Here is a 25,124-nt window from a genome sequence, read left to right on the forward strand (position 1 = left end):
ACGATGTTCTCTTCTCAGTCATCTATGTCAGAAAGAATTCTGTTTGGCTTGTGAACTGGGTTTCCTGTTCCATATGTTAGATAGTCAAGATGGACAGACTTGTCAGGTATTACTGTTTATTTTATTATATTTTGTCTGGCTTCGATCAAACTTTCGTTTCATTTTTTTATTAGTTGTTTTTTTAATATAGCCACTTCAGTTAGGTAAAAGATGTGGGCACACGAGTGGTCTTGATCAGAGATTTTTGTCTCTGAATTTTGAGTAAAATCTTGTGTGTGCCTGTGCTTCCATGACAAGATTATGGTGTCGCGGACAGGATTTGTGATATAAAAGTAGTTTGATAATTGTCTCTGATAGTTTTATCGTCTGTAAGAAGTTATCATCCGATCAGATTCATTTTCCTTTCAATTGCATGACAGCATTTGGCCGCTGGATTTATTATATCAAACCAGTGTGACATTTGTCGCTGATTGTTTTTTATCCTCAGCAAGACAGAGCATCATCATTCAATCAGATTCATTTTCCTTTAGTTTCAATTGCAGGATCCGCACATGATTATCAATATAGTGGAAAACGACCAACTGGAGGTGAAACTCTTGACAAGACTCTCGCTAACCACGTAGATAAAGTAAGACTAATTTGTAAAAACTTTCATTCATAATTTTTCCAGGCCAGTAATTTCTTACGAGCATTCCGGACCAAGCCAGAGTTAGCCTTATTAGGATTGGTACTTAGTGAAGCAGATGAAACAGCTGGCAGAGCTAATCTCACTAGATTAATACAGAGCTGGCAGAGATTTGTTCATCAACAGATACATTCGGTAATTCATATATTAATGGGATTTTACATTTCTACATTTTTTACATTTATTGTGGACACTGATAGCATCAATTTGTACCATTCCAATTTTCAATCAAACGTCTGTACTACATACTCTGTAGTTCCTGCAATTCCACTAAAACTAAGTGTTTGATGACGTCACTTATCACGAAGGGCTTATGTGATAAAGCATATTTGACAATTAGTGACATCATTAAAACCGCCCTTTCTCAGAAATGAGCGCAGGTAAAATTCTTCAGAAAGTATCGTTAAGGAGCTTTATTTAATTCTGAATTTAATTTTAATTTTAATAAAATATGATTAGGTTTGTGTTAGATTGGAGAAGGAGCCTTTAAAGATGTCAAGGTGGCGATTTCACTGCAGTGACACACTGTTACCTTTGTTTGTGTTATGAGCCTCAATTTGGATTCAATATGGCCGAAAGTGAATAAGGTCTATAGACGACTAAAGATGGGTTCCCTTATTTCTTAATGTCATTTTAAGCAAACTATTTGATTAATTGGTGTTTCTAATGAATTATTATGTATTCTTAATCATATCATTACGTTCTTATTGCATATAATTAAGAGTTTTAACCAATCATAATTGGACATGTATGTACAGTCTGGATAAACAAAAACAGATTTTTTGACATTTCTTGATCGGTCACCCATTGGAATTCTGTTGGTAATTCTCTTCTAATTTAGCTAATTATGAATTAATTATGGACATGTGAGACAAACTGGTATTTTTCCAAGTTATTAAAACACCTCTACTTTCTATTCATATAAGTATTAGCATTTTCATTTTCATAAATATAAATAAGGGAACCCATCTTTAATTGTATTTGATGATATTTTCAGGAAACTTGTGTGAAGGTTGAAATTGACCCAAATCCTCCTCCACCACCAATTGAATCAGAACAAACAGATAAAAAAAATGAAGAGAAAGAAAAAACAAGTAAATCAAAGAAAAAGAAGAAAAAGGGAAAGAAAAAGGATGAATTAAAAGAGAAAGAAAAGGAGGAAAGTGACGCTACAGAAAGTAATGGTGATGAAAAGTTAGTTGTTTTTAGTTAGTTTCTTTTAGACTGTAAATCCTTAAAGAGATTGTAAAGAGTTTTTCTAAATTTTTTATGTATATCTGGGACACTGATACCATCAATTTACACCTTTCCAATTTACAATTGGATGTCTGTGGTACCAGCAATTTCACTGAAAGTAAGCGTTTACTTTGCGTTGACAACTTCGATGCAAGGCTGTAGATGAAATGGCTGATCAGTTTATTGTAAGACATGATATACAACTTATTGATGTTTGATAATAATCCGATCTTTTTTTCCTTCATAGTAAAACAAGTGAAGAGCCAGCCAGTAGTCAGTCAGCAGAAGAACAATCTGCCAAGTAAGTAACAACCTCATAATGACAGTAGCAAATTGTACATGTATCTGCTAGAGATACAATCCCAACCAAAACCAGAAATATTCAGCTTTTTTGGACAGGTTTGCCATACTTTAGTCTCAGAAATAGGAATTTTTAGCTGAGCCTGTCGAAATTTGTGCCTTCAAATCCATGTTTGTCCAGAATCATCTGCCTTTGAAAGTTAAAAAAGACAACTCATCTTTTCTTGAGACTATACATTGAATAGATAGATAAATAGTTTGAAGTATTTTGGAGGTTTTATGCTGATTTCGTACATTTGTAGTACTTCTGTAGACTATTTACATATTCAAGACTCAAATCAACCCCCCAAATAGAGAACCTGTCTCTTTAATTATTTATAGTTGTGTCTGTAGAACTTTAGGAGATTTTGTGAGGTGTTTTATATTTTGATTTTTAAATTGCTCAAATGTCTTTTTTTAATTTTCAGGAAAATAGAAGAAACATCCATTATAACTGATTTATTTGGTACCACGACAACCACGACGCTGACTTGTAGATGTGGAGTGGAAACTACGAGAGATGTAGATACAACTTTAACTAATCTATCATACCCTGACTGTAACCCATCAGGTAAACTAGTGAGTGCGCCATGCGGCATTTGGGGTGGGAGTTGTTGGGTGAATTGACGTGGCTGAATTCAGAATACAAAGAAGCCCCATAGTTCCAAGCCTTTCAAGGAGCATCTAAGAGAAAATGTTTTAAAAGTGAATTTGGTGCATTCTGACACATTTCTGGGCAAAAATGTATAAGAATTATTAGTAAAGTCGGGGAAAGATTTTACTTGCTGAACTTGAGAAGGTGGGCATTGCCTCCCAAGCTATCTTTGAACTTTAATTAAAAAGGGGTTATTAAGTGCTCTTTGTGCATGTTTTTCTTTTTTCAGGTCCTAATTTACCACCAGTGTCGTATACATTAGCTGATGTATTAAAATATAGCTGGATGTCAGAGACTATGATACAGGCGTGGTGTAATGATTGTAATAGGTATCAACCACATGTAAGAATTTTTTCATGATACACTTATATACTTATATAAAAGTGTGATCAAATTAAATTAATCAAATTTTGAATTCATAAATTTGACCTCAGGAAAAATGCAAAAAAAAATATATCAAATAATAATAATTAAGTTTACTTGTATAACAGCATGGTAGCTTAAATATAATTATTTTCAGGTTCAAAAGAAAACATTAAAGAATATACCAGATGTTATAGCTCTAAACTGTCAGATGGAAAATAAACGGGACTTTCACTTCTGGAGAACTCAAATAAAGGTAAGAATTATCGCCCCCTGTCAAGAAAATACTGGGGGCTGCTTGATTGGTGAGTTCTGCATGTTCCAGATTCATGGAATCAGAACGTTCAATAAAACAAGTTGGAATAGAGTTTAGAACATGTTCCATGTGTGTCGAAAAAAAAAAAGGAAGGTGAAGACAGAATTCAAAATGGTGGAGAAGGAAATAGATGGGAAAATTTTCAATGTGACATATGAGCTTCCGACCATTCGATTGAGGCCAGAATTGGAACAGACAGAATCTGTTCAGAACCCGCCTATCGAGCGCCAATCATGTTAAATCCTATTATAAGTATTAACCTTAACTTCATTTAAAGGAATTTTTGTGGGTTGATTTGTGTTTTAAATATATGTAAATAGTCTACAAAATACTAGAAATGCACAAAAATCGCATAATTTCTTCAGAAATATCTCAAATTAGGAATTTCACTTTCTATAGATGTCTTTTCAATTTATGATATTTGATGAGTCGTCTTTTAACATTCAAACGCAGATAATTGCAGACAAACATTGAATTGAAAGCTTAGATTTCGATGGTGAACTGTGAACAGTTTAAGTGATTAGTTTAGCTAAAATCAGTTCCCATTTTTGGGAATCACCATTATAGTTGTTAGATATAGTTTTAGGCCTTGGTGGCTCAGTGAGTTAACCTGAAGGTCCAGAGTTTTTTCGATTTTTCAAACTGGTTTCCCCCTGCCAGTGATGTGGGTAAGAGGGACTGACATGGAAAAAAGTGTCTAGTAGTTCGAATGGGACAATAAACCAAGGTCTTGTTTGCTCCAGGCTGTGAACGTTAAAGATCCCTCGACAGTTGGAAAATCTAAAAAAGAGCAGGCTTATGCCACTGTCGTGACAAAATTTACCTCATTGCACCCTGCAAGGTGTTGCCCGTCTTCAATAGCCCACATGATGCAGAAAAGTTTCATTTCATTTTCTATCTATACATTTTCAGTTATTGACACCTGAACCAGACCCTGATAAAGAAACACCAGAAACAACTAAATCTACTACCCCTAAAACACGATGTCGCTATGGTAAATCTTGTTTTAGGAAAGATTGTAAATTTAGACACCCTTCAGAGGAGTAAGTTTAGCTTCTTTTTTAGAGAGCTTTTTCAAAGTAGAACCAATTGTCAATGGAATATTTTTAATCTTCTGTATTATTGTTTACTTTTCCTGATTTCCTGATCGTCCGTCCGTCCGTTCACATTTCTTGTATGCACGATAAAGACTACAGTTTTTATCTGATATTGATGAAACTTAGTATGCATGTATATATTGATGAGATCTTGGTCAAGTTCGAAATTGATAATAATCGGATGAACTGTTTCAGAGTTATTGCCCTTGTGTGTTCAGCGATGAGACATTGTTCATGTTTTAATTAGATGATAATTTGATTTATGAACAGTTTTGAAGTTTTGCCTTGACTTATGATTTTTTTTTGAAAATTCATTATTAAGCCACTAAAGGTTTTGTTATCATTTCTGACAGCTGGTAGTGGGCATATGTTAGGTTGCCTGGCAAGCTATCTTTCATCATAATAATTGTTTTTACAGTGATCTGATGGAAGAATGGTTGGACCATTTAGAACAAGAAGAGAACCAAGTCAGCTGGATACCACTAGGTCTAAAAATAACACTAGATGATAAATCTAATTTAGATATAGAACAGATATCAGATGAGGTGAGTTAAAGAGATTGTAAAGAGATTTTCTAAATTTTTTATGTGTATCGGGCGATAGGATCAATTTACACCATTCCAATTTTCAATCAGATGTTTGTGGTTCCTGCAATTCCACTAAAACTAAATGTTTGATGATGTCACTTATTGCAAAATATACATATATCACATTAAGACCTTCACAATTAGTCATCATACACTTAGTTTTAGTGGAATTGCAGGAACCACAGACATGTGATTGAAAATTGGAATGGTACAAATTGATGCTATCAGAGTCCCCGAGACACATAAAAAAATTACAATACCTTTAATGCAGGTAAACAAATAGTCCCGACATTGGGCAAAATTGTTTATCATGGTCAGTGATGTTTCAAATTGAAAAACGGTAAACTGATTTGACTTTCGTAGCAAAATTTCCCTCACTGCACACTGACTAGCTTTGCACATCTTGATTAAGCTCAATCTGGAGTAGAAAAGTAGAATGTAAAACACCATTTCATTTCTGTGATTGGGCATGTCAAATCCAACTTTTAGAGGTTTCACATAGCTTGTATTTTTTTTTTCAGGAGACCTTGCCTAAAAAGCTTGCAGATTTTACTAAATACTATGAACTGCTAGCAATAGTATCTCATATCAAAGATGACCAGACAGGTGGCAATTTAGTCAGTCATATTAAAGTTGCGGAGCCTTATCATTTACGTAAAGAGAGAGTGCCCTGTACTCAGTGGTATCATATTAATGATTTCTGTATTGAACCAGTGGAAAGGGTAAGTTTTGTTTCAAAGGGACAGATGCGTCATCCATTTGACCAATTGTACCTTAGTCTCAAAAACAGGAATTTTTTAGCTAAGTTTATCAGTTTGTGTCAGAATGTTCAGAATTATCCGTGTTTGAAGGTTAAAATGACAAGTCGTCATATCTTGAGACTACCATATATAGTAATAGAGAGTGAAATTCCTAGTTTGAGGTATTTTTCAAAGAATGGTCGATTAGCAGCAATTTGTTGTTGTACCATACTTGGATAATTTAACATAAAAGCCAAATAGAATCTTAAGAGGAAAGTAGGTGGAGCTTAGTTATACTACAACTAGTCCATCAAGCTGACAATCATTTTATTTATATTACAGTCTTAATAGATTCGCCTGTTTAAATATTTTAACTCGTAAGAACTGTGGTATATTAATTGAATTCACTTGATATTTATTTATTTTTATGTCATATTTTGATTTATTTTTTCTAGCCTGAAGTTACATCGATGAATTTAGATTGGAAGATACCCTGTATTTTATATTTTATACGTAGAAATATTACAGATTATCATCCTTGTAAAGGTAACACACTCAATTAGCTACATTACAATTTCGTTTCCTTATTATTTTTTTTGTGAGTCTCCATTATAATCTAAGGAGATCTATACCAAGGTCATGTACTGGTGACGTTCATACTATTTATAGTAGATGATCACTCTCCCGTCAATAAGAATCAATTTTACAAGTGATTATCAGCAGTCTCATAATCTCATTGTTCATATCACTTTACACTATCCCACAAATCTTTTTTCTATATTTAGACATGCTGTGAGTGGTTCAAATGAACATCAACAGTGCGCGACCTTGGTTTAAATAATAACTTTTTGATAAATTTCAGACAAGCAAAATGCACGATTTTATTCTGAAAGTGATATAGATGACTTAAAATGAGCTCTTATCGACATGGAAAGCTAATATTTTTAACTTTGTGCCTTTCAATCATTCATTCATTCATTAATTCATTCATTCCAGTTGTGAATCCCATCAGTTCAGAAGTATTGTTCAATGATCCAGGGCTAGCTAATGCTGAAAGACGTAAAATCACCTTCACACCTCTACAGAAAGATCAGTTACCAAAGAAAGGAGATTTAGTTGGGTTGGATGCTGAATTTATTTCTTTGAAAGAGGTAGGGTAGTGCTAGTCCAAAATCAAAGTCTTGCTGCAGTAAAGCAATCAAGAAGAATGGTGAAGTAGCTGCGGTGGCTCAGTGAGTTAACCTGAAGGTCCAGGGTTAAATCCTGGTATGGGTCATGATAATACCTTCGGGTTTTTCAACCTGGTTTCCCCCTCTCAGTGATGTAGGTTGAAAAGGCTCACATGCAAAAAGCGTCTAGTTGTTTGGATGGGACAATTAACCGAGGCTTTGTGTGTTACAGGCTGTACATGTTCGACAATTGGAAATCAAAAAGAGCAGGTTAATGCCACTGCCGTCGTCATTAGCCCAATTGGTTGCACGTAAAACTCCATTCATTTCATTTTCAAAATGGTGTAAATGAATTTAAAAGGAGTTTCCGTGCCACTCCTTGACTTCCCTTTTTCCAGATCTGCATAATTACCAGCGGGGAAAGGTGACAAAAAACATTTTTTTTTGAAAGGTCATATTAAAATGGAGATATTTTAATTTTTAGGAAGAAGCAGAATTAAGGAGTGATGGTACCAAATCAACCATTAAACCATCCCATATGTCAGTGGCTAGAATTACTTGTATACATGGGTAAGACTTTTGTAACAGTTCGCATACTTTCTAGACAGTTTCCACATACTTTTTAGACAGTTTCCTTGCTTTCTAGACAGCTTTTCATATACTTTCCAGACAATTTCTCCACATACTTTCCAGACAGTTCCACACACTTTCCAGACAGTTCCACACACTTTCCAGACAGTTCCACACACATTCCAGACAGTTCCACACACTTTCCAGACAGTTTAACATACTTTTCAGACAGTTCCAGACAGTTTCCACACACTTTCCAGACAGTTTCCACACACTTTCCAGACAGTTTCCACATAGTTTTCTACAAACATTCTGACAGTTTCTTAATACTTTCCACATTCCTTTACTAAATACCAATAAATAAATATTATGATTTACAATTCTTGTACACCATTTAGCAAATTTTAAAGATGTGTTGTATTTTTTCTTTTGTAGTCAAGGTGATCTACAGAGTGAACCATTTATAGATGATTATATACAGAATTCTGAACAGGTATGGTGTTAGTTCGAAACTTCCTTTATTCCAGCCTCTGATGGATATTTTGACAGTTGTCAGCTATAGTAGAGATGAAATACCCTATTAAATGTGGATTTTCTACACCACCACAGATGCTTTTTGACTAACATAATATTAAATTACCATTAAGATGATTGTAAATTAGTGTTGGGCATTGGCATAACTTTCGTTTTAAAGGTATCACTTGACTCTGCGACCTTTGAATTTTTGACTGCACAGGAAGTTTTAAATGGCAAATGCTAGATCGGCTTCGTTACAAAAAAAATTTGATGGAACAGTAGACATGACATAAATGGTGTAGGGAATAAATGATGGTATAACTGAACTATTCATCTTTCCAAATATACCTGGGTTTTGCAGATTCGAGGTATCTAAATACCTACTTAATATTTCTGTGAACCCAAAACCTAAATCAACATCCGAAATGACGAACCTGTCTCTTTAAAAAAGGATTCAATGTTCATGATTCTAAATACAGATTTTGCTAATACTTTAGATTTTGGTGGGCTTTGTTGTCTATATAAGGGATATTCTGTAACCCTAAAAGCCTGGCCGTGTATTCTCAAAACGATCTTAGCTCTAAGATGTCTTAGGTTCTTTTTTTCTAACATTGATTCTAGGACAGGCTAGCACTAAGATTGTTTCGAGAATATGTGGCCTGAAACTCTGTACATTCTATTTTTAGGTAGTGGATTACCTAACACAGTATTCAGGTATCAAACAAGGTGACCTTGACCCTTCTGTTTCCACCAAACATCTGACGACACTAAAGGCTACGTATCAGAAACTGCGATATCTAATTGATGCTGGCGTAGTGTTTATAGGACATGGTTTAAAGAAAGACTTTAGAGTTATTAACCTTCATGTAAGTTCAAGGAACGTTTCCAAACTTCTGTTCTGTTTGATTAACCTTTTGACCTAACCTGATAAATACTGACTCACACTGGAGAGAGTAAAGCAAAGGTCATGGAGTTAGGTAAAAAGGTTAATTTGATGAACGTTCAAAAGGGTTGTCGTAAGACCTTCACTGAAGTGGCTATATTAAAAATAATATAAAACAAAACAAAAGTTTGGTCTTGTTTTAATTAGACTGCATGTTCCACAAGTTTATTGATCTGTTTATTGGTATATTTAGGAGGGGGGAAGGGGGCATGGCCTCAAGCCATACAAAATGAATATTTTGTTCTACTTTCACTTCCATAATGGCGTAAGATGTATTGTCCGACTTCTTACATTGGAAAATTTTCCAGTGGATATGCCAAAATAACAGCTACTTTGGACAGGTATAGGTATAGGATAGTCTTAAGGATTCTAAGTTTCAATCAGACATCTGTGGTTCCTGCAATTCCACTAAAACCAAGTGTTTAAAAAACGCCACTATTTGCGAAGGTCTTATGTGATAAAGCAACTTTCACGATTAGTGAAACGCTTATTTTTTGTAGAATTGCAGGAACCACAGACGTTTGATTAAAGATAAGAAAGGTGACAATTGATGCTTTTAGTGCCCCCAATACACATACAAATTTTAGAAAACCTTTTTACAATCCTTTTAAGCATTATGAAGGATTTTTCAGCAGTATGTAAACATCTCATTTTGTTTTAAAGGTACCAAAGAATCAAGTAATAGATACAGTCCAGTTATTTCATCTTCCTAGACAGAGAATGATCTCTTTAAAATTCTTAGCTTCTTATTTTCTTAGTAAGTACAATCTTTACTATGTCAAAACTTTTTGTCTTGGGATGGCCTGCAAATCATACTTTAGTCTCAGAAACAGGAAATTTTAAAGTTAAGCTCATCGTCAAAATTTGAGCCTTCAAATCCATTTGTGTTCAGAATTATCCGCGTCTGAAGGTTAAAATGATGACTCGTCATTTCTTGAGACACTGCCATATATAGAAAAAGACATCTATTAAAATAGGAAAGGAATCAAGATGTTTTGAAAGGAATTTCTGAGGACTATTTACATATTTTCAAGACCCAAATCAACCCCCTAAAATGCTGAATATCTCTTTAAGCTATTTTCATGTTGTTTTTGTAGAATTGAATATCCAGTCCTTTACCCATGATTCAGTAGAAGACGCGAGAACAGCTTTACGATTGTATCTGAAATACCAAGAGATAGCGGAGGACAGTAAAGAAAAGGTGCAGGCCACCATTAAAGAGATGTATGAAATTGGAAGAAAAACTCAGTGGAAAATTCCTGATATTGAAGATGATGTTGTAGGGGGTTCACTCCCCTTTCTGTAAAGAATTGAGCACCCTGGGACAACTGATACATTCTTTCATATCAACTATGAATCTTTATAAATAAACTGAAGAATTTTTGCCTATTTTTTATGAATTGTACAAGATCAATTTCAATTTTTAGATTGAAGAATGTATGAGTTGACCCAGGGTAGTAAGTAAAGGTACACAATGAGATAATAGACATACATGGATGTGTGCAGTGGAGAAACATACTGAGGAATTATTCATAGTAAAGTAACACAAGCATGCCCATCCTTGGTCATTCCAAATTTATGATAAATCCAATCTTTGACCTTTAAAGGGATTGTAAAGAGGTTTTCTAAATTTGTACATCAATTTGCAGGTCTGTGGTTCCGACAATTTATTGTTTGATGATGTCACTAATGGTAAAATATGCTTTATCAAATAAGGCCTTCTCAATAAGTGATATCATCAAACACTTAGTTTTAGTGGAATTGCAGGAACCGAAGAAGTCCAATTGAATAATGGAAAGGTGTAAATTGATGCCATCATACATTTACATATACATAAAAAATTTAGAAAAACTTTTTACAATCTCATTAAAATTGTTCTTGAAAGCAGGTCTATTATATTTTTGTATTGTTTTGTTCCTTCCATAAAGTAATTCATTCATCCTTCTTCTATCATAGAAGATTCATCCTTCATTCAGCCCCGTCGCCAGAAATGAATTGGTGCTGGGGCTCAGATTTTGTACTCAGAAAATTTGAAGAATTAAAGGCCCAGAGAACTCATTTCTGACAATTTGAGGTCAAAAATGTATCAAAATCTTTGATTTTGTATAAAGACACTGTATGAATTAATCTCTGCTGAACTGAAGAAGGTTTTGCTGAGGATTAATTAACACTTGCTGGGGCCCCACCCCCATAATGACGGGGCTGTCCATCAATTTAACAACACTGCCCAATCAGTTATTATCTTGTGTTCAGTCTTTGATATTGTTTGTAAAAGTGCTATTAAAGATGTTGTATAAATCCTTTCGTCCATTTTACTTATTCTTCTACTTCGAGGCAAGCCACAAAGGGAAAATAAACGAATTTTGTGAGGAAAGCAATGTTGGCTCACTCTGTTGTGATCTATGTAGATCGGAGAGGCTGACATAGCAAAAGCGTCTAGTCATTCGGATGGGACAATAAACCGAGGCCTCGTGTGCTACAGGCTGTGCACGTTAAAGATCCTTCAACAGTTGGAAGTCAAACTAGTTAATGCCGCTGTTCTAACAAAATTTTCCTCATTGCACATTGCATGGCTTTGCCTGTCATTAGCACTATTTCATCTGTCATTTCTCTATTATGATCTCAAAGAAAAATCCAGTCTCCCATAGTTTTATAGACCGTCATCATCCAATCAAATTTACTTTTCATGCTCTGCACATGATTATTGAAATGATGGAAAACGACTGGGAGATTTTTGTCTCCTCATGTGCCTGTGCCAGTCGTCAAAACTCCTGACAAGACTATATAGGCGACAAAAATCTCTGACCAAGACCGCTCATGAGCCCGCACCATTGGCTGGTAAAATGAGACTTCCAGTTATGATTAAAATAAGTTTATATACAAGACTACAATAATTACAGACTATATATTGAGTATATCTTGGGTGACTGTTTGAAACCTTGTATAATGATATATGACGCCAAATTACTTTTCGAGAAAAACGCAAAAAACTATTTGTACTCTTTTTTATTATTTATTATTTTTTTTTATCGCTATACATGGTTTTCATTCTTTGAAAATTTAAACCTCGTATAACAATTTGAGTATTCCGACCTATTCAACCAATAACTTGTATAATAGTACAGTATACAAGGTTTTTCATTTTCATCCGCAGAAAAAGGAACATTGAACCTTGTATAATAATATATTTTACGAGGTTTTAAATCTTTTAATTTGTGGTTTTTGGGTTATTTACAATCACGATAAGAATAAGAGGTTTTGATCACAAAAAGTCAAAATGACCAAATATGGCGTATACAAGGTTTCAAGCGGTCACCCATCATATAGGGATGATGTTAGACTCTATTTAAGAGATGAATTTAGTCTATAAATAAGGGATGATTTCATTTACATAATGACTTTCAATGGACTGCACTTGGTTATATTTCAAACTTTACAATAATCATAAATACATTTTATTGGAACACTTGCATTCATTCTGGCCACGTATTCCCGAAACGATCTTAGCACTATGTCTTAAGTTCTAACATTGATTTTAGGACATCTAAGCACTAAGATCATTTCGAGAATACGTGGCCTGGAGCTTGTCGCAGATAAGTTATCTTTACTACACAATTCAAGAAATCTGATTGGTGTATACACTGACAATATTATTGACCAATGGAATGACACAAAAGCGTTCAGTTTCGTTCCGTGTTTTTATTAGCTGTCATTTCTAATCTAACCACTTAACTTGGGGTTTAACGACAACCCTTTTGGATTTTCGTCAAATTAACCTTTTGACCTAACCTGATAAACACGGCGTCACAAAATACAAGCGCTGGATTGGATTAATGCAGACGTCATAGAGTTAGTCTCCAGCACTTGCGTTTTGTGACGAGGTGTTTATAAGGTTAGGTCAATTTGATGAACATTCAAGAGGGATGTTGTTATAACCTAACTGAAGTGGATGTTTTAAAAATAAATGCCAATAAAAAACGATTTGGTCTAATTTTAATTGGAGTGTTATTTTGAAAGATAATGGATAAACCACATATCAGATTTGCCATTTTATAAAATGATGAAAATGAATAAGGTAAACTTTGATATAAATAGGATAGTAAAATAAAAAATCTCAATCTGATCAATATTCCCATGATATATTTTGTTTTGTTTTCTTTCTTGAAATGACTTCCTATATCTGAGTCTGCAAACATTCCTTATAATACTTGAGTTCAGCTTTAAATTCTACTTCATCCTATCAGGGATAATATAAGCCTGACAGTTTTGTGGCTAAATAAGCAGTGTTTTGATTGGTCCAAATAAATCATTGTGTTGGTTTTCATGGGTTCAAAGGATCGTTTTCCCCATTTTCAGGAGTTGATTTAGGTCTTGAAAATATGTAAAAAGTCTTCAGAAGTACTAGAAATCGACAGTGAACTGTGAACACTATTACTGATTAGCTTAGCTAAAAAATTCCTGTTTTGAGACTAAACGACAATTGGTCAAACAGATGGCGAACCTGTCCCTTTGAGGGAATTATTTTGTCATAGTTGAAATTAGAAAAAACTGAACAGGACTTAAATAATTTCTAAGTCAGATCACAAAGAACTGCAAAACAAAACATAGGTTTGTATTTTAAGCAGATTGATCAAACCTTTCGTTCCCTTTTTTTATTAGCTTTTATTTATAATGTAGCCACATCAGTTGAGGTCCAAAGACAGCCCTCCTGAACATTTGTCAGTTTGATGATACTGCCATCCACTCAAATGTCTGCCCTCTCCAACGCTGGGATTTTGTGATGTGAACAAAAGCTGAATGTACCTTTTGTAACAAAATCCGAGTGTTGCAGAAATTTGATTGGCTGACGATGTCATCAAACAGACACTGTTCAAGAGACCTGTCTTCAGACCCTAACTGCAGTGGCTAAATTGAAAATAAAACAACGGAACCAAAGTTGTGTGTAATTTGAATTAGCTTGTAAAATCTCCTATATGTTTGATAATTTTAGGCTTCGCTCTCTCCCTCTATAGATTGTTGATCTTCTAATATTGGTACGATTAAATTATCTTTTGACATTAAGTTATATTTAGTAACAAATGATGTGAACCTCCGACATAAATACGTCTCATTCTGAAATTGAAAAAAAAAAACCTGATACACTAAGATTGGCAGTACAGTGTACAATGATGGAAAATTTGCTTTGAGAGTGTCTTAAGTGTGATATTTTCCTGAGCACAATGAGCTAAGAGGTAGTGTTCCTTTAATTAATATTCCATTAGAGAATAAAAAATAATTTGCAGAAAAACATTACAAACCTCATATTCATCAAACAGTGCCCTATGATGAAAGTAAGCATGTGAAAATATTCTATAAACTCGTCGACATACAGATCCTAATTTAGCTACGGATGATTCTTTTATACTCACTCTAAAAAATAAATTTCAAGTAGTTATTGACAAATTCGCCTTTGTCGATTTGGGTTTTGAATATATGTAAATAGTCTTCAGAAGTACTGGAAATTCAATCAAAAATACCACAAACTAGAAATTTCACTTTCTATTTCTGTACGTGTATATGTCTTCTCAATATTAGATTCTAAAGAAAGGACAAGTCGTCATTTTAACTTGTTGAAAATTAGTTCAGGACACACATGGATTTGAAGGCTCAAATTTCGACGGTGAGCTGTGATTACTATTGCTGATTTAATAGTTTAAATAAAAAATTCTCTTCTAAGGGTACAATTGGTTAAACGGATGGCGAACGTGTCACTTTTATATAGTAAATCTCAAAAAGAATTTCCAATTATTTAAAAAAATTGATCATCCCACTAATTTCCTATGATTTAAAAAAAAAATGATCAAATTATCTAAAACAAAAAATGATCATCCAAATAATTTCCAATTATTTAAGATCATCATCCCAATAATTTCCAATTATTTAAAATCATCATCCCAATAATTTCCAATTATTTACAAAATAATTTGAACATGCCAATAATTTCCAATTATTTAAAAAAAAATTTGATCATCCCAATAATTTCCAAAGATTTTTCAAAAAATTACTGTCATTTAAACAATGCCACTCTACAAAATATTTGTGTTTATTTACCTGCTAGGAAAATATTTATTACTATTTAATAAACAGGCAGCACCATCTAGTGTATGTCTAGTATAATCTATAGCAGGACACTGAAATAATAATTAAAGTTTTTACTGGACTTTGGGACTACATTGAAATAATAATTAAATTTTTTACTGGACTTTGAGACTACACTGAAATAATTATAAAGTTTTACTGGACTTTGGGACTGCACTGAAATAATAATAAAGTTTTTACTGGACTTTGGGACTGCACTGAAATAATAATAAAGTTTTTACTGGACTTTTGGACTACCTCGTTTTTCTATAGCAGATCATATGTTTTATTTGCAATTGATGTTTGATCAAGATACTTCTTCTTAAAACATTTAATTACTCTCATTGGCAAAAGGAGCTGCTTTGGCTTCTTATCGCAAATATGCTTTATCACTTCAGGCCCTTCTCGATTAGTTATGTCATCAAACACACAGTTTTAGTGGAATTGCAGAAACCACAGGCGTCTGATTGAAAATTGGAAAGGCAAAAATTGATGCTATCAGTGTCCCAGATAAACATAAAAAATTTACAAAATCTATTTACAATCCCTTTAATGTATGAATATGCTTGACTGGAATTCACTGATATAAGCTTACCACACAAACTTTTCTAAATTTAGTATTTTAAAGTGTTACTTACTTCTTTTGGTGTTTTATGGGCTGCACATAGAAATATCCACTGTTCTGTAGCTGTCATTTGGGTACAAGTTTCAGGATTACATTCTGAAGACTGGAAAAAAAATATAAAATCACGAATTGATTAGATAATACTTCAGAGCCACGTCTCAACGGAAAGGCTCCTTGTGCCATAGAAAAATTAGCTCCGACCCATAATACTTTAGCTCCCTGTCACACATGGAAAAGCTGCTGCGGCCTCAGAAAATAAGCTCAGAGCATCTTAAGGTTGCCATAAGCATGAATGAAATGTGAGATACTGTATGGTGGCCATAAAGTTTGCCACGGAATCGTGAATAGAAAATCGTTATTACATCTAAATACACTCAGGAACCACAGACGTCTGATTGAAAATTAGTGCCAATTGATCAATGTCCCTTTTTTCATAATCGCTTTAACAGAGCATGTTTAAAGACTGACCTGTAATCTTACTGCTAACCCGTTTAATTCCATACAAAATTGTCTGAAATACAATAATAACATAATAATACTAATTTACTCATTGGGTTAATGATCAACTCTTTAGGCATTGACATCAGAGTTTCTTCTTGGATATTTATGAAAGACATCCATACAATCTGTTTTTGTTTTATGGAAATAATAGAAACAAAGCTTTCTACTTTTAAAGGGGCAGAATGCAAAGTTTTCATTATCCAAAACGTCGTAAATTATACCTGAAAATATTTCTAAAGTATGCTATTTATATCTATGTATCTACTTGATCAAACTGAATTTGTTTTAAAAGGGTTAATTAAAAACGGAGAGTACTAATTCTTCATTAAGCAGATATTATTAGTTGAAACCTTTAGAATACGTAGGAAACATATTTCTCTACAATTGGGCGTTTGTTTCACTAAAATAGATACAAAAATATAGACTGGCATTTTGTGTTGACTTACATTGTAATTACCTGCATGAAAACTATCATAATTAACTGTGAAATTAATGTAAAAATCCTTTAATCTTGTACATTTTACATGCCCATTTTAGCCACATTAAATGTGGCATATTTCGATTATTAATCAATTAAATAATCCATTATGCCTCTCCGATCTATTATCTTTACTTCCGATTAATCCAACTATGTCTACTAACCTTAAATGTTCATATTTCCAAACGCCTTCATCTTGTCCTTCTGGTGGTGTTAAAATATCATCAATATTCATAAAATCTTTACGAATGGCTTGCTGAATGAACTAGAATATAGGAATATAGAATGAAATATATAGTATAGATAGAGCTCTAATAGTTCACTGTAGTAGCATTTCTTTAACACCTTCAGAACTATTACATTCCAGTATGTTTAACTTCAATGCTGGGGATCGACGAGCTTGTTTACTTCATACGAATTGCTGGCATAAAAAATGCGAAGATATTTATGTTTGATTAATTACGCCAGCAATTAAATTCACTCATCCGCATGTGTCCGGCTTATTTTGTGGGGTGATCGATATTTCTTAAACCAATCGGACTTGATACCGATATCATGTGATGTTCAAAATGGCTGCCTTGTATACCAATCACGAGATCAAATTCAGCCGATTGAATTATGCATTAAAAAACAATTTCACTTGCATGATCCGACGCAAAAATTCGCTTGTCTGCATAAAAATAACCCTTGTGTACACAGGCGTACAGACCAAAGGCCTGTAATGGGGGCAGGCTGGTTTGTCAGAATATTTTTCAGCGAATTTTCTTTAAACTTAATTTTTTGGTTGCTGCTCAAAAAGATAATATTTTGGGGGTGGGAGGAGTGTGGGCATTCCCAAGACTGCGGTATGCTTGCTCATACGAATGGTGAACCTGTGCCTCTACTTAGGAAATTATTTCACAGTCATGGTTCTATATTTAAGAAAATCAAACAAACCTGTTGAACTGCTAGGGTACTGTCCATTTCTTCAAATGATTCATCTTGCCAATTTCCCCAATCCTGAAAAAAAAAATCTCTCTGTATTCTGAAACATGATTTCAAGAATAGAACTCAGACTAAAAAGTGTTTTTTCTGAGCTTGATGTCCTATGGGAAGGTAGCAACTCCTTATTATTAGTGAGTATCAGCCCCAACAAAGTTAGGACAAAGATAGGCTAGAAAAATAAGCATTATTGGTCCTTGTTTTCCTCTGACTACACTGAGCTCTGAATTGAATTTTTTCTCTTATTTCATAAATATTCAAAATAATATTTTCAACCATTTGTCTTGGAATGTCTTCGGGCCCATAGAAATATAAGGTTCATTGATTTAACATTTGAAATAGACACAATTTCCTCACAGAAAATTCACATGAAATGCAACTTTTCGGACTGAAAAATTCCCCTCTGTAAAATCATGTTTACAAATAATAACTTTTCCAGAAATCATTGTAGTCGGAGAGTAGAACAGAAAAGGTGACCACTGTTTTTTGAGTGGGCAAAAAATGCAGTTCATGACAAACATAGACATGACAATGATTTTATTTTATTTCGGCAATCTTTGAGTTGAAGAAAAACAAGGAGATGGAACCTGAAAAGCCCAATATTCATTATAATAATAAGCCTATCTAATTGAGACATACAAAGGGAGAGAACTCATCATACACCATCCATTGTCACTTGAAGTAGGTAAATTTCGCTCGTGGCTGTTTTCAAAGATTTGATTTTGCTTTCCATATCTCCAACATGAATTTTCATCATCGATGTATTGTGTAAATCAAATTTGACTAACCCTCGCCTTAGTTCCAGGTCTATTTCTTCTTATTATCGCAACAGGAACATTGTCTGCCATTTTGATTTTCATTTTTACTGCGCCATCTATGAGAATAATGGGAAAATAACTTCTCCAATTCATACCACAGTAATTTCAATATATCAAATGTTGTCTGTAGTTTCTGATTTGTTGTAGGGTTACACACCTTTCACCATTGAGGTACAATTTTCCAAATCCAATCCCATCCTAATGAATAGTGAACGAAATACTCCCATAAGATGTAAACGCAAGTTACTCTATGGACAAAGTAATATTATTAAGAACCCAAAATATCGAGACTTTAAGCAGGTGTTGATTTTTCTATTAGATAATGAAATTCCCATCCAATAATGATCTAGTGTGAGTATTCTGGATCTGGTGTTAAAGGACACCTTCGCCATCAGATTGGCTAATCGTCGTTCTACCTTAGTCCTAGAAACAGGATTTTTTTTTTGCTGAGCTAATCAGGCATACTGTTCACAGCTCATCATCCAAATTTGAGTCTTAACATCCCTGTGTGTCGTGAATTATCCTCGTTTGAAAGTTAAAATGTAAAATGAAGACTCGTCTTTTCTTGTGCTTCATATAGGCCAATGGAAAAAAAAACATATTACATAATTATCATTAATATATTGAAATAGAAAGTGAAATTCCTAGTTTGAGGTATTTTTTTGGAGGAATTTCAATTTCTATTTTATATATATATTTTCTATGGATGTATTTTCTATATATATATATATATATATATATATATATATATATATATATATATATATATATATATATATATATAAGTCTCAAGAAATTACGAGTCGCCATTTTAACATTCAAACACATAATTCCGGACACACGTGCATTTGAAGGTTAAATTTTCTACAATGTGCTGAGAACACTATTAATGATAAGCTAAGATAAACATTTCCCGTTTCTGAGACTACAGTAAAATCGGTCAAACGGTGACGAAACTATCCCTTTAATAATTTCATCCCTAAGCCTTTTCAATTCAAGGCCATTCTTTTGTAGTTTTTTTTTAAACATGTTATACATACCTAAAATCAACATAACTTTGTTGGTAGCATCAACGAAGTTAGCGAACACACCCTAAAAACTAGTTTTTGCTTATTATGACGATAATACGTCTTTTGAAAAGCGTAATATGACCTGTTTCATCGACAATTTCAAATGTCTAGAGTATTAACCGACGACCTTTGAAATAACTGACCTCTCGATTTCGGCCCAAAAGTCAACAGAAAATTGACACCAATCATTCACACGGATATGCAATGACGTCATTGAAAATTTTTCCCACGTCCATGCGAACTTTATGAATGACGGCATAGTAAAGTTATTGTGTTATTTCCAAGTTTTTCTGTGTGAAAGGTGTATGTTTTTATATAGGATTTATCAAAATGAAGGAATTATGGGCAAGGTAAGTAGGAAATACCATTAGCAATTTGGGGAAATTTGAAGTGATTTATTTCATATTTTTGCATGCAATTAGGAACGGTTTATTTCCAAGTTTTTGTGTGTGAAAGGTGTATGTTTATATGATTTATCGAGATGAAGGAATTATGGGCGAGGTAAGTAGGAAATACCAGTTTGAATTTGGGGAAATTAAATGGAATAACTGTGATATTTTCGGGTTGATTTAAGTCTTGAAAATACAGAAATATAAGAAAATCAAACAATTCCTTCAAAATTATCTCAAACTAGGAATTTTACTCACTATTTCATTAAATGTCAAAAAATGGTCTACCTGTCCCTGTAACTTAGTAAAATCCTGATTTTAAGAAATACAGTATCTTATTGGATAACAAATCTTAATATAAAGGGACAAATTTTCCATTCTAAGGGAGTTGATTTTAGTCTTGAAATTATGTAAATAGTCTTCAGAAGTACTAGAAATGTACAAAAATCGCAATTCTTTCAAAACTATCTCAAACTAGTAATATCACTTCCCGTTTTTATGTCTTTTCTACATATGGCAGTGTCTCAAGAAAAGACGAGTAGTCATTTATTTTTCAAATGGGTATGATTTTGGACACACATGGATTTGAAGGCCCAAATTTCGACAGTGAGCTGTGAATACTATTACTGGTTAGCTGAGCTAAATAAATTCCTGTTTCTGAGACTAAAGTACGATTGGTCAAATGGATGGCGAACCATATTCATATTTAGATGTTTCATATTTTTGCATGCAATTATGAATGGCACATTTCCTTGAAAATCAACGAAATCAGCAACAGTCATAATGTATATAGTGTTTTAAGTTGAGGACGTCAGAAACTCGTAACTAGGAATTCCGGAGTTTAATCGATAGCATTGGATTTGAAATATATGTAGGCCAATTTGGAGTTCCCGTTGTCAAGAATATATTAATGCCAAATTTACAAGAAATTAAAAAATTGCAACAACATCCATTTAATATAGAATTAGCCGAATTCTCCTTAAAAGCAACTGGAAATACAACTGGTTTTTGTTCATAACTTTAAATGATTTAAAAGGACAGAATTGCCAATATCTCAAACTAAGAATTTCACTTTTTCTTTCTCTGAATATCTTTTCTATATTGAGTCTCTAGAAATGTCGTCTTTTTAACATTTAAACTCGAATAATTCTGGACACACATGGATTTAAAGGCTAAAATTTCAATGGTGTACTGTGAACACTGTTACTGATTAGCTTAGCTTTAAAATTCCTCTTTCTGAGACTAAGGTTTAATAATTGGTCAAACGGATGGCAAACTTGTCCCTTTAAATCGATTTATCATTGGATAAATAGTAGCCTGTATATACTAATAACCAGACTGCTAAAGTCAATATTGACACCAATGGTGCAGTATATTTTTAGTCTAGTTTTAATAGCGTGCCTTTATTTACCTGGCATGAACCAACTGCCAAATTTACCACAATTTAATCCAGAAATCACCGAAATATGTGGGCAGGTTTTCAAACTGACATTCTCCAAAAATAGGCAATACTATAACAAGCCATGTCGATCAAAGATGCCGAATGAAAAATAAATTACGATCAAATTTATGTTATAGCCCCGTCACACCGGAATGCGACCATTTGCGATCTTGCGGCAACTGGAAATGTACTAGGTCGCAGTAAAATGTTAGGAAAACCAGAGAAAAAGTCCCTAAAAACTTAGAAATAGTCGACCTCAAACTGCGATACCGCGACTGTATTGCGTTCTAACGTTTATGAAGCGTCTTTGCTACGCGTGTACGGCGCTTTTATACCAAGGACATGTTACATCGCTTGTCTAACGACATTCTCGATCCCTTGGCGAACAGATCGTAGAATCTTGGTGTTAGTTTTGAACGTGTCCAAAATAAACGCCATGGCTCGGCGAACAGTAGCGACAATTAGATATCTGTGTCCTACACACGCTTTTGCCGGGGAGCCATTAGGTCCAGGGTTCTATCCCGGTTTCCCCTTGTCGGATGAGACAATAAACCGAGGACCCCCGTGCTACAGGCTGTGCACATTAAAGATCTCTCGACAGTTAGAAATCGAAAAAGAGCAGGCTAATGCCACTGTCCTGGCAAAATTCCTCTCATTGCACGCTGCATGGCGTTGCCCGTCTTCATTAGCCCAGGTGGTGCAGAAAAATAAGACGCAAAACTCCATTCATTTCATTTCTTTTACCACGCTTTACATGTTCTGAGCCATTTTTCCCTGTCAGAAGCAGCGCTAGCGTTGTCTGAAAACTTATTTCATCTAAAACCCAAGATGTCGAGTTGTTAGATTTAAAAAAGACTTTCATGATAAATTTGTATTTCATTTTCACTGAACTCTGTCTTTTTCTTTCAATAATTTTTACATATTCCGTCTTCAAACATAACAAAGTCTAGAATATATCTGAACGAGAGCGAAGATTGATTAAATATTTTCGCTCTCTTGTATTGGAGTTTGAAAGATCAAAAGAGCAGTTTCCGGTGTAGGAGTGAGTCTTAAAATAGTCACCAAGATTTAATTTGCTTGCCATCAATCACAATGTTAAACATCAATTCCACTGTTCTCGACTAAAACAACTCGATCTTCATTGAATTTGGGTATCAATAATCATCACGGAATGTTCTGACCCGAAACCCGAGACGACCAACGAACGTGAGGTATACGATAAACGAGCGAACTGGGTTAAACGTCTAATCTGCTTGAAGCGTGGGATGGTCAGAAAAAATCAGTTGTGGAACGTGGACTTTTTTTGCAAAGTAATTTCTGTAATGGACATTAGTTTTTGGAAAGATTTTTTGGTTGTTAGTTGATTACATGTGATAATTTAAAGTGTGTGTAAAACCGAGGTTTAGCTATGTGTCTTCAAGTTTCTTTATATAGACTGTTCCCGTTCACCAAAACATTTGTTTCTTTTTTTTTATTAGCTTTATTTATAATATATCCACTTCAGTTAGAGCCCAAAACTGCCTTCTAGAACGTTAGCTGGATGACGTCTGCTTTAAGATGGGTTCCCTTATTTTCATTCTCAGCGGCCTTGTGCCTATGCTCTTCCGCATTTGATATCTCAATCCCGACAAAGTTGCCACCACATTAAGTCAGTCAGCCCATCCCCTCATTTGTACACCCAGCTGGCACCACCACTGGTGAAAATACTTGTTGTGTCATTAATTTTCGCAAGGAAACTTCATCTTGAATGTAGCATGATTGGAATAATTACTACGAAGACAATTCAAAACATTTCATTCCAATTAACTTTACAACACTAATGACTTTTTATCTTGGTATAATGGCCCATTACTTCCACTAGCTCATGTCTTTATTGGTATAGGTCCTATTAGTGGCCGCCGTTTGTCCCGGCTTTCTTAAAGTGATGTTCTGTCACAGCTTGGCGCAGCAGTGGTTGAAGGGGCCTGTGGACTTCGTGTTCCTTTAGCAACAGAACGATGGTATTGATGTGAATAATCATCGTACCGTTGGTAACGATTGGTTGATGGTTGATGACAAGTTAACGTTCACTTCCAACGGATGCTGAAATCGCAAACTATGTAGTTAGTAGTTGTTGGTAGTCGTAGTGTTTGGTAGATGGCAAGCTAACGTACGCTTCCAGCAGATGCTGAAATCGCAAACTAGGTAGTTGTTGGTAGTCGTAGTGGTTGGTAGATATTAAGTTAACGTTCGCTTCCAGCGGATGCTGATATCACAAACTAGGTAGTTAGTAGTTGTTGGTAGTCGTAGTGGTTGATGATGATATCGCAAACTTGGTAGTCGTAGTACTAGTAGTTGGTAGTACGTTAGTAGGCTTATGCCGCTGTCCTGGCAAAATTGCCCCTATTGTACACTGCATGTCGTTGTCCGTATTCATGAGCCCAATTAGGTGAAGAAGAGTAGGACGTAAAACTCCATTCATCATTATTACATAAAGTGATTTTAACCTAGTCTTTAATCTATGTCGTCATCGGTCTTGTATGATTCGGGTTATTGAAAGCATTGTACGGTATGTGTGTCATTAGGCCAGTAAGCTAAAGAGATGTTATAACAAGCCGACCCAAATGTTTGTTTGTGGCCAACAATTATCTATAATAAATTGATATTAATGAAAAGCTCATGTCGCCGAATCTTTGTTTATCAGGCGGTTTGGCTTCCAATACAATGCAATTATCTTATATGAAAGATGTTTAAAAATTTTCTGCATTTTAAAGATGGGTTCCCTTATTGTCACTTCCGACACTGAAAATGCTATTACTTATATGAATTGAAAGTAGAGGTGTTCTAATGATTTGGAAAAGTACAAGTTTGTCTCACATGTCCATAATTAATTCATAATTAGCTAAATTAGAAGAGAATAACCAGCAGAATTCAATGATTGACCGATCAAGAAAGGCCAAGAAATCTTTTTTTTTTGTTTGACCAGACTGTACATACATGGACATTTATGATTGGTTAAAGTATGCATTTTGCTTAATTTATCACTAAAAATAAAGAAGCCCATCTTTAAAGCTTTTATCAGTTATGATATAATAAACAGATGTACGTTATGTACTTTGTAGCGGGCCTCAATCAAACGAGACTATATATGATTCTTACATGGAAATTATGCCTTTTCTTTCTACTTTTCGAAACTGTGCTCTAAAGAAAGATGTAAAACTCTCCCAACCAAATAATCTTATCAATGAGAATCGACCTTGTGATCAGGGCTAGGGCTTTAACCTTCTATGAATGCTATTGAAATATGTGTTTTTATCACTATGATTCGCTTTGATACTTCTTTTTAAAATGAAGTCAAACACAATCAATTTCTTTAAACTTGTGGTTGATAATCAATTATTTCTTTGTTTGTGATCTTTGACAGAAAAGAATGAAATGTTAATGAAAAATCGATGTTGTAAACACGAGAACAAAAGCTATCATTGCGTGTTATTAATGTCAATAAGAAA

General features: G+C 34.2%; 2 protein-coding genes across 2 annotated transcripts in view; one reads left to right on the plus strand and one right to left on the minus strand.

Moving 5' to 3' along the window:
• Window positions 1-10,522, plus strand: part of LOTGIDRAFT_143977 (hypothetical protein) — a gene marked incomplete at both ends in the record, with an annotated part of 20,045 nt that extends 9,523 nt beyond the window's left edge. Inside the window, 16 exons of the mRNA XM_009054679.1 lie at window positions 19-106; window positions 671-820; window positions 1,818-1,893; window positions 2,700-2,831; window positions 3,163-3,257; window positions 3,436-3,534; window positions 3,694-3,829; window positions 5,160-5,236; window positions 5,800-6,000; window positions 6,474-6,564; window positions 7,015-7,169; window positions 7,672-7,757; window positions 8,193-8,250; window positions 8,960-9,139; window positions 9,880-9,973; window positions 10,314-10,522. Coding sequence (XP_009052927.1) covers window positions 19-106; window positions 671-820; window positions 1,818-1,893; window positions 2,700-2,831; window positions 3,163-3,257; window positions 3,436-3,534; window positions 3,694-3,829; window positions 5,160-5,236; window positions 5,800-6,000; window positions 6,474-6,564; window positions 7,015-7,169; window positions 7,672-7,757; window positions 8,193-8,250; window positions 8,960-9,139; window positions 9,880-9,973; window positions 10,314-10,522 — 1,927 coding nt within the window. The remainder of the gene's footprint in view (window positions 1-18; window positions 107-670; window positions 821-1,817; window positions 1,894-2,699; window positions 2,832-3,162; window positions 3,258-3,435; window positions 3,535-3,693; window positions 3,830-5,159; window positions 5,237-5,799; window positions 6,001-6,473; window positions 6,565-7,014; window positions 7,170-7,671; window positions 7,758-8,192; window positions 8,251-8,959; window positions 9,140-9,879; window positions 9,974-10,313) is intronic.
• Window positions 10,523-13,582: 3,060 nt separating this feature from the next.
• Window positions 13,583-18,784, minus strand: LOTGIDRAFT_151720 (hypothetical protein). The gene is made up of 8 exons (XM_009054680.1): window positions 18,707-18,784; window positions 17,874-17,936; window positions 17,102-17,202; window positions 16,427-16,469; window positions 15,972-16,061; window positions 15,307-15,386; window positions 14,514-14,625; window positions 13,583-14,328 (listed from the first exon to the last, which is right to left on the minus strand). The coding sequence occupies exons 1-8, from the start codon at window positions 18,764-18,766 to the stop codon at window positions 14,203-14,205; spliced, it is 675 nt and encodes a 224-aa protein (XP_009052928.1). The 5' UTR covers window positions 18,767-18,784; the 3' UTR covers window positions 13,583-14,202.
• Between the last annotated feature and the right edge of the window lie 6,340 nt (window positions 18,785-25,124).

Source organism: Lottia gigantea (assembly GCF_000327385.1).
Source record: "Lottia gigantea unplaced genomic scaffold LOTGIsca_220, whole genome shotgun sequence".
Classification (NCBI taxonomy): domain Eukaryota; kingdom Metazoa; phylum Mollusca; class Gastropoda; family Lottiidae; genus Lottia; species Lottia gigantea.

What these genes read in the sequence shown, in the direction of transcription:
- LOTGIDRAFT_151720 (XM_009054680.1), bottom strand. Translation starts at nt 18,766, where the DNA reads ATGGCAGACAATGTTCCTGTTGCGATAATAAGAAGAAATAGACCTGGA. An exon ending in TGGAAATATGAACATTTAAG is followed by an intron (nt 16,470 to 17,101) that starts GTTAGTAGACAT and finishes ATTGTATTTCAG; the next exon opens with ACAATTTTGTATGGAATTAA. An exon ending in GGTTAGCAGTAAGATTACAG is followed by an intron (nt 16,062 to 16,426) that starts GTCAGTCTTTAA and finishes TTTTTTTTCCAG; the next exon opens with TCTTCAGAATGTAATCCTGA.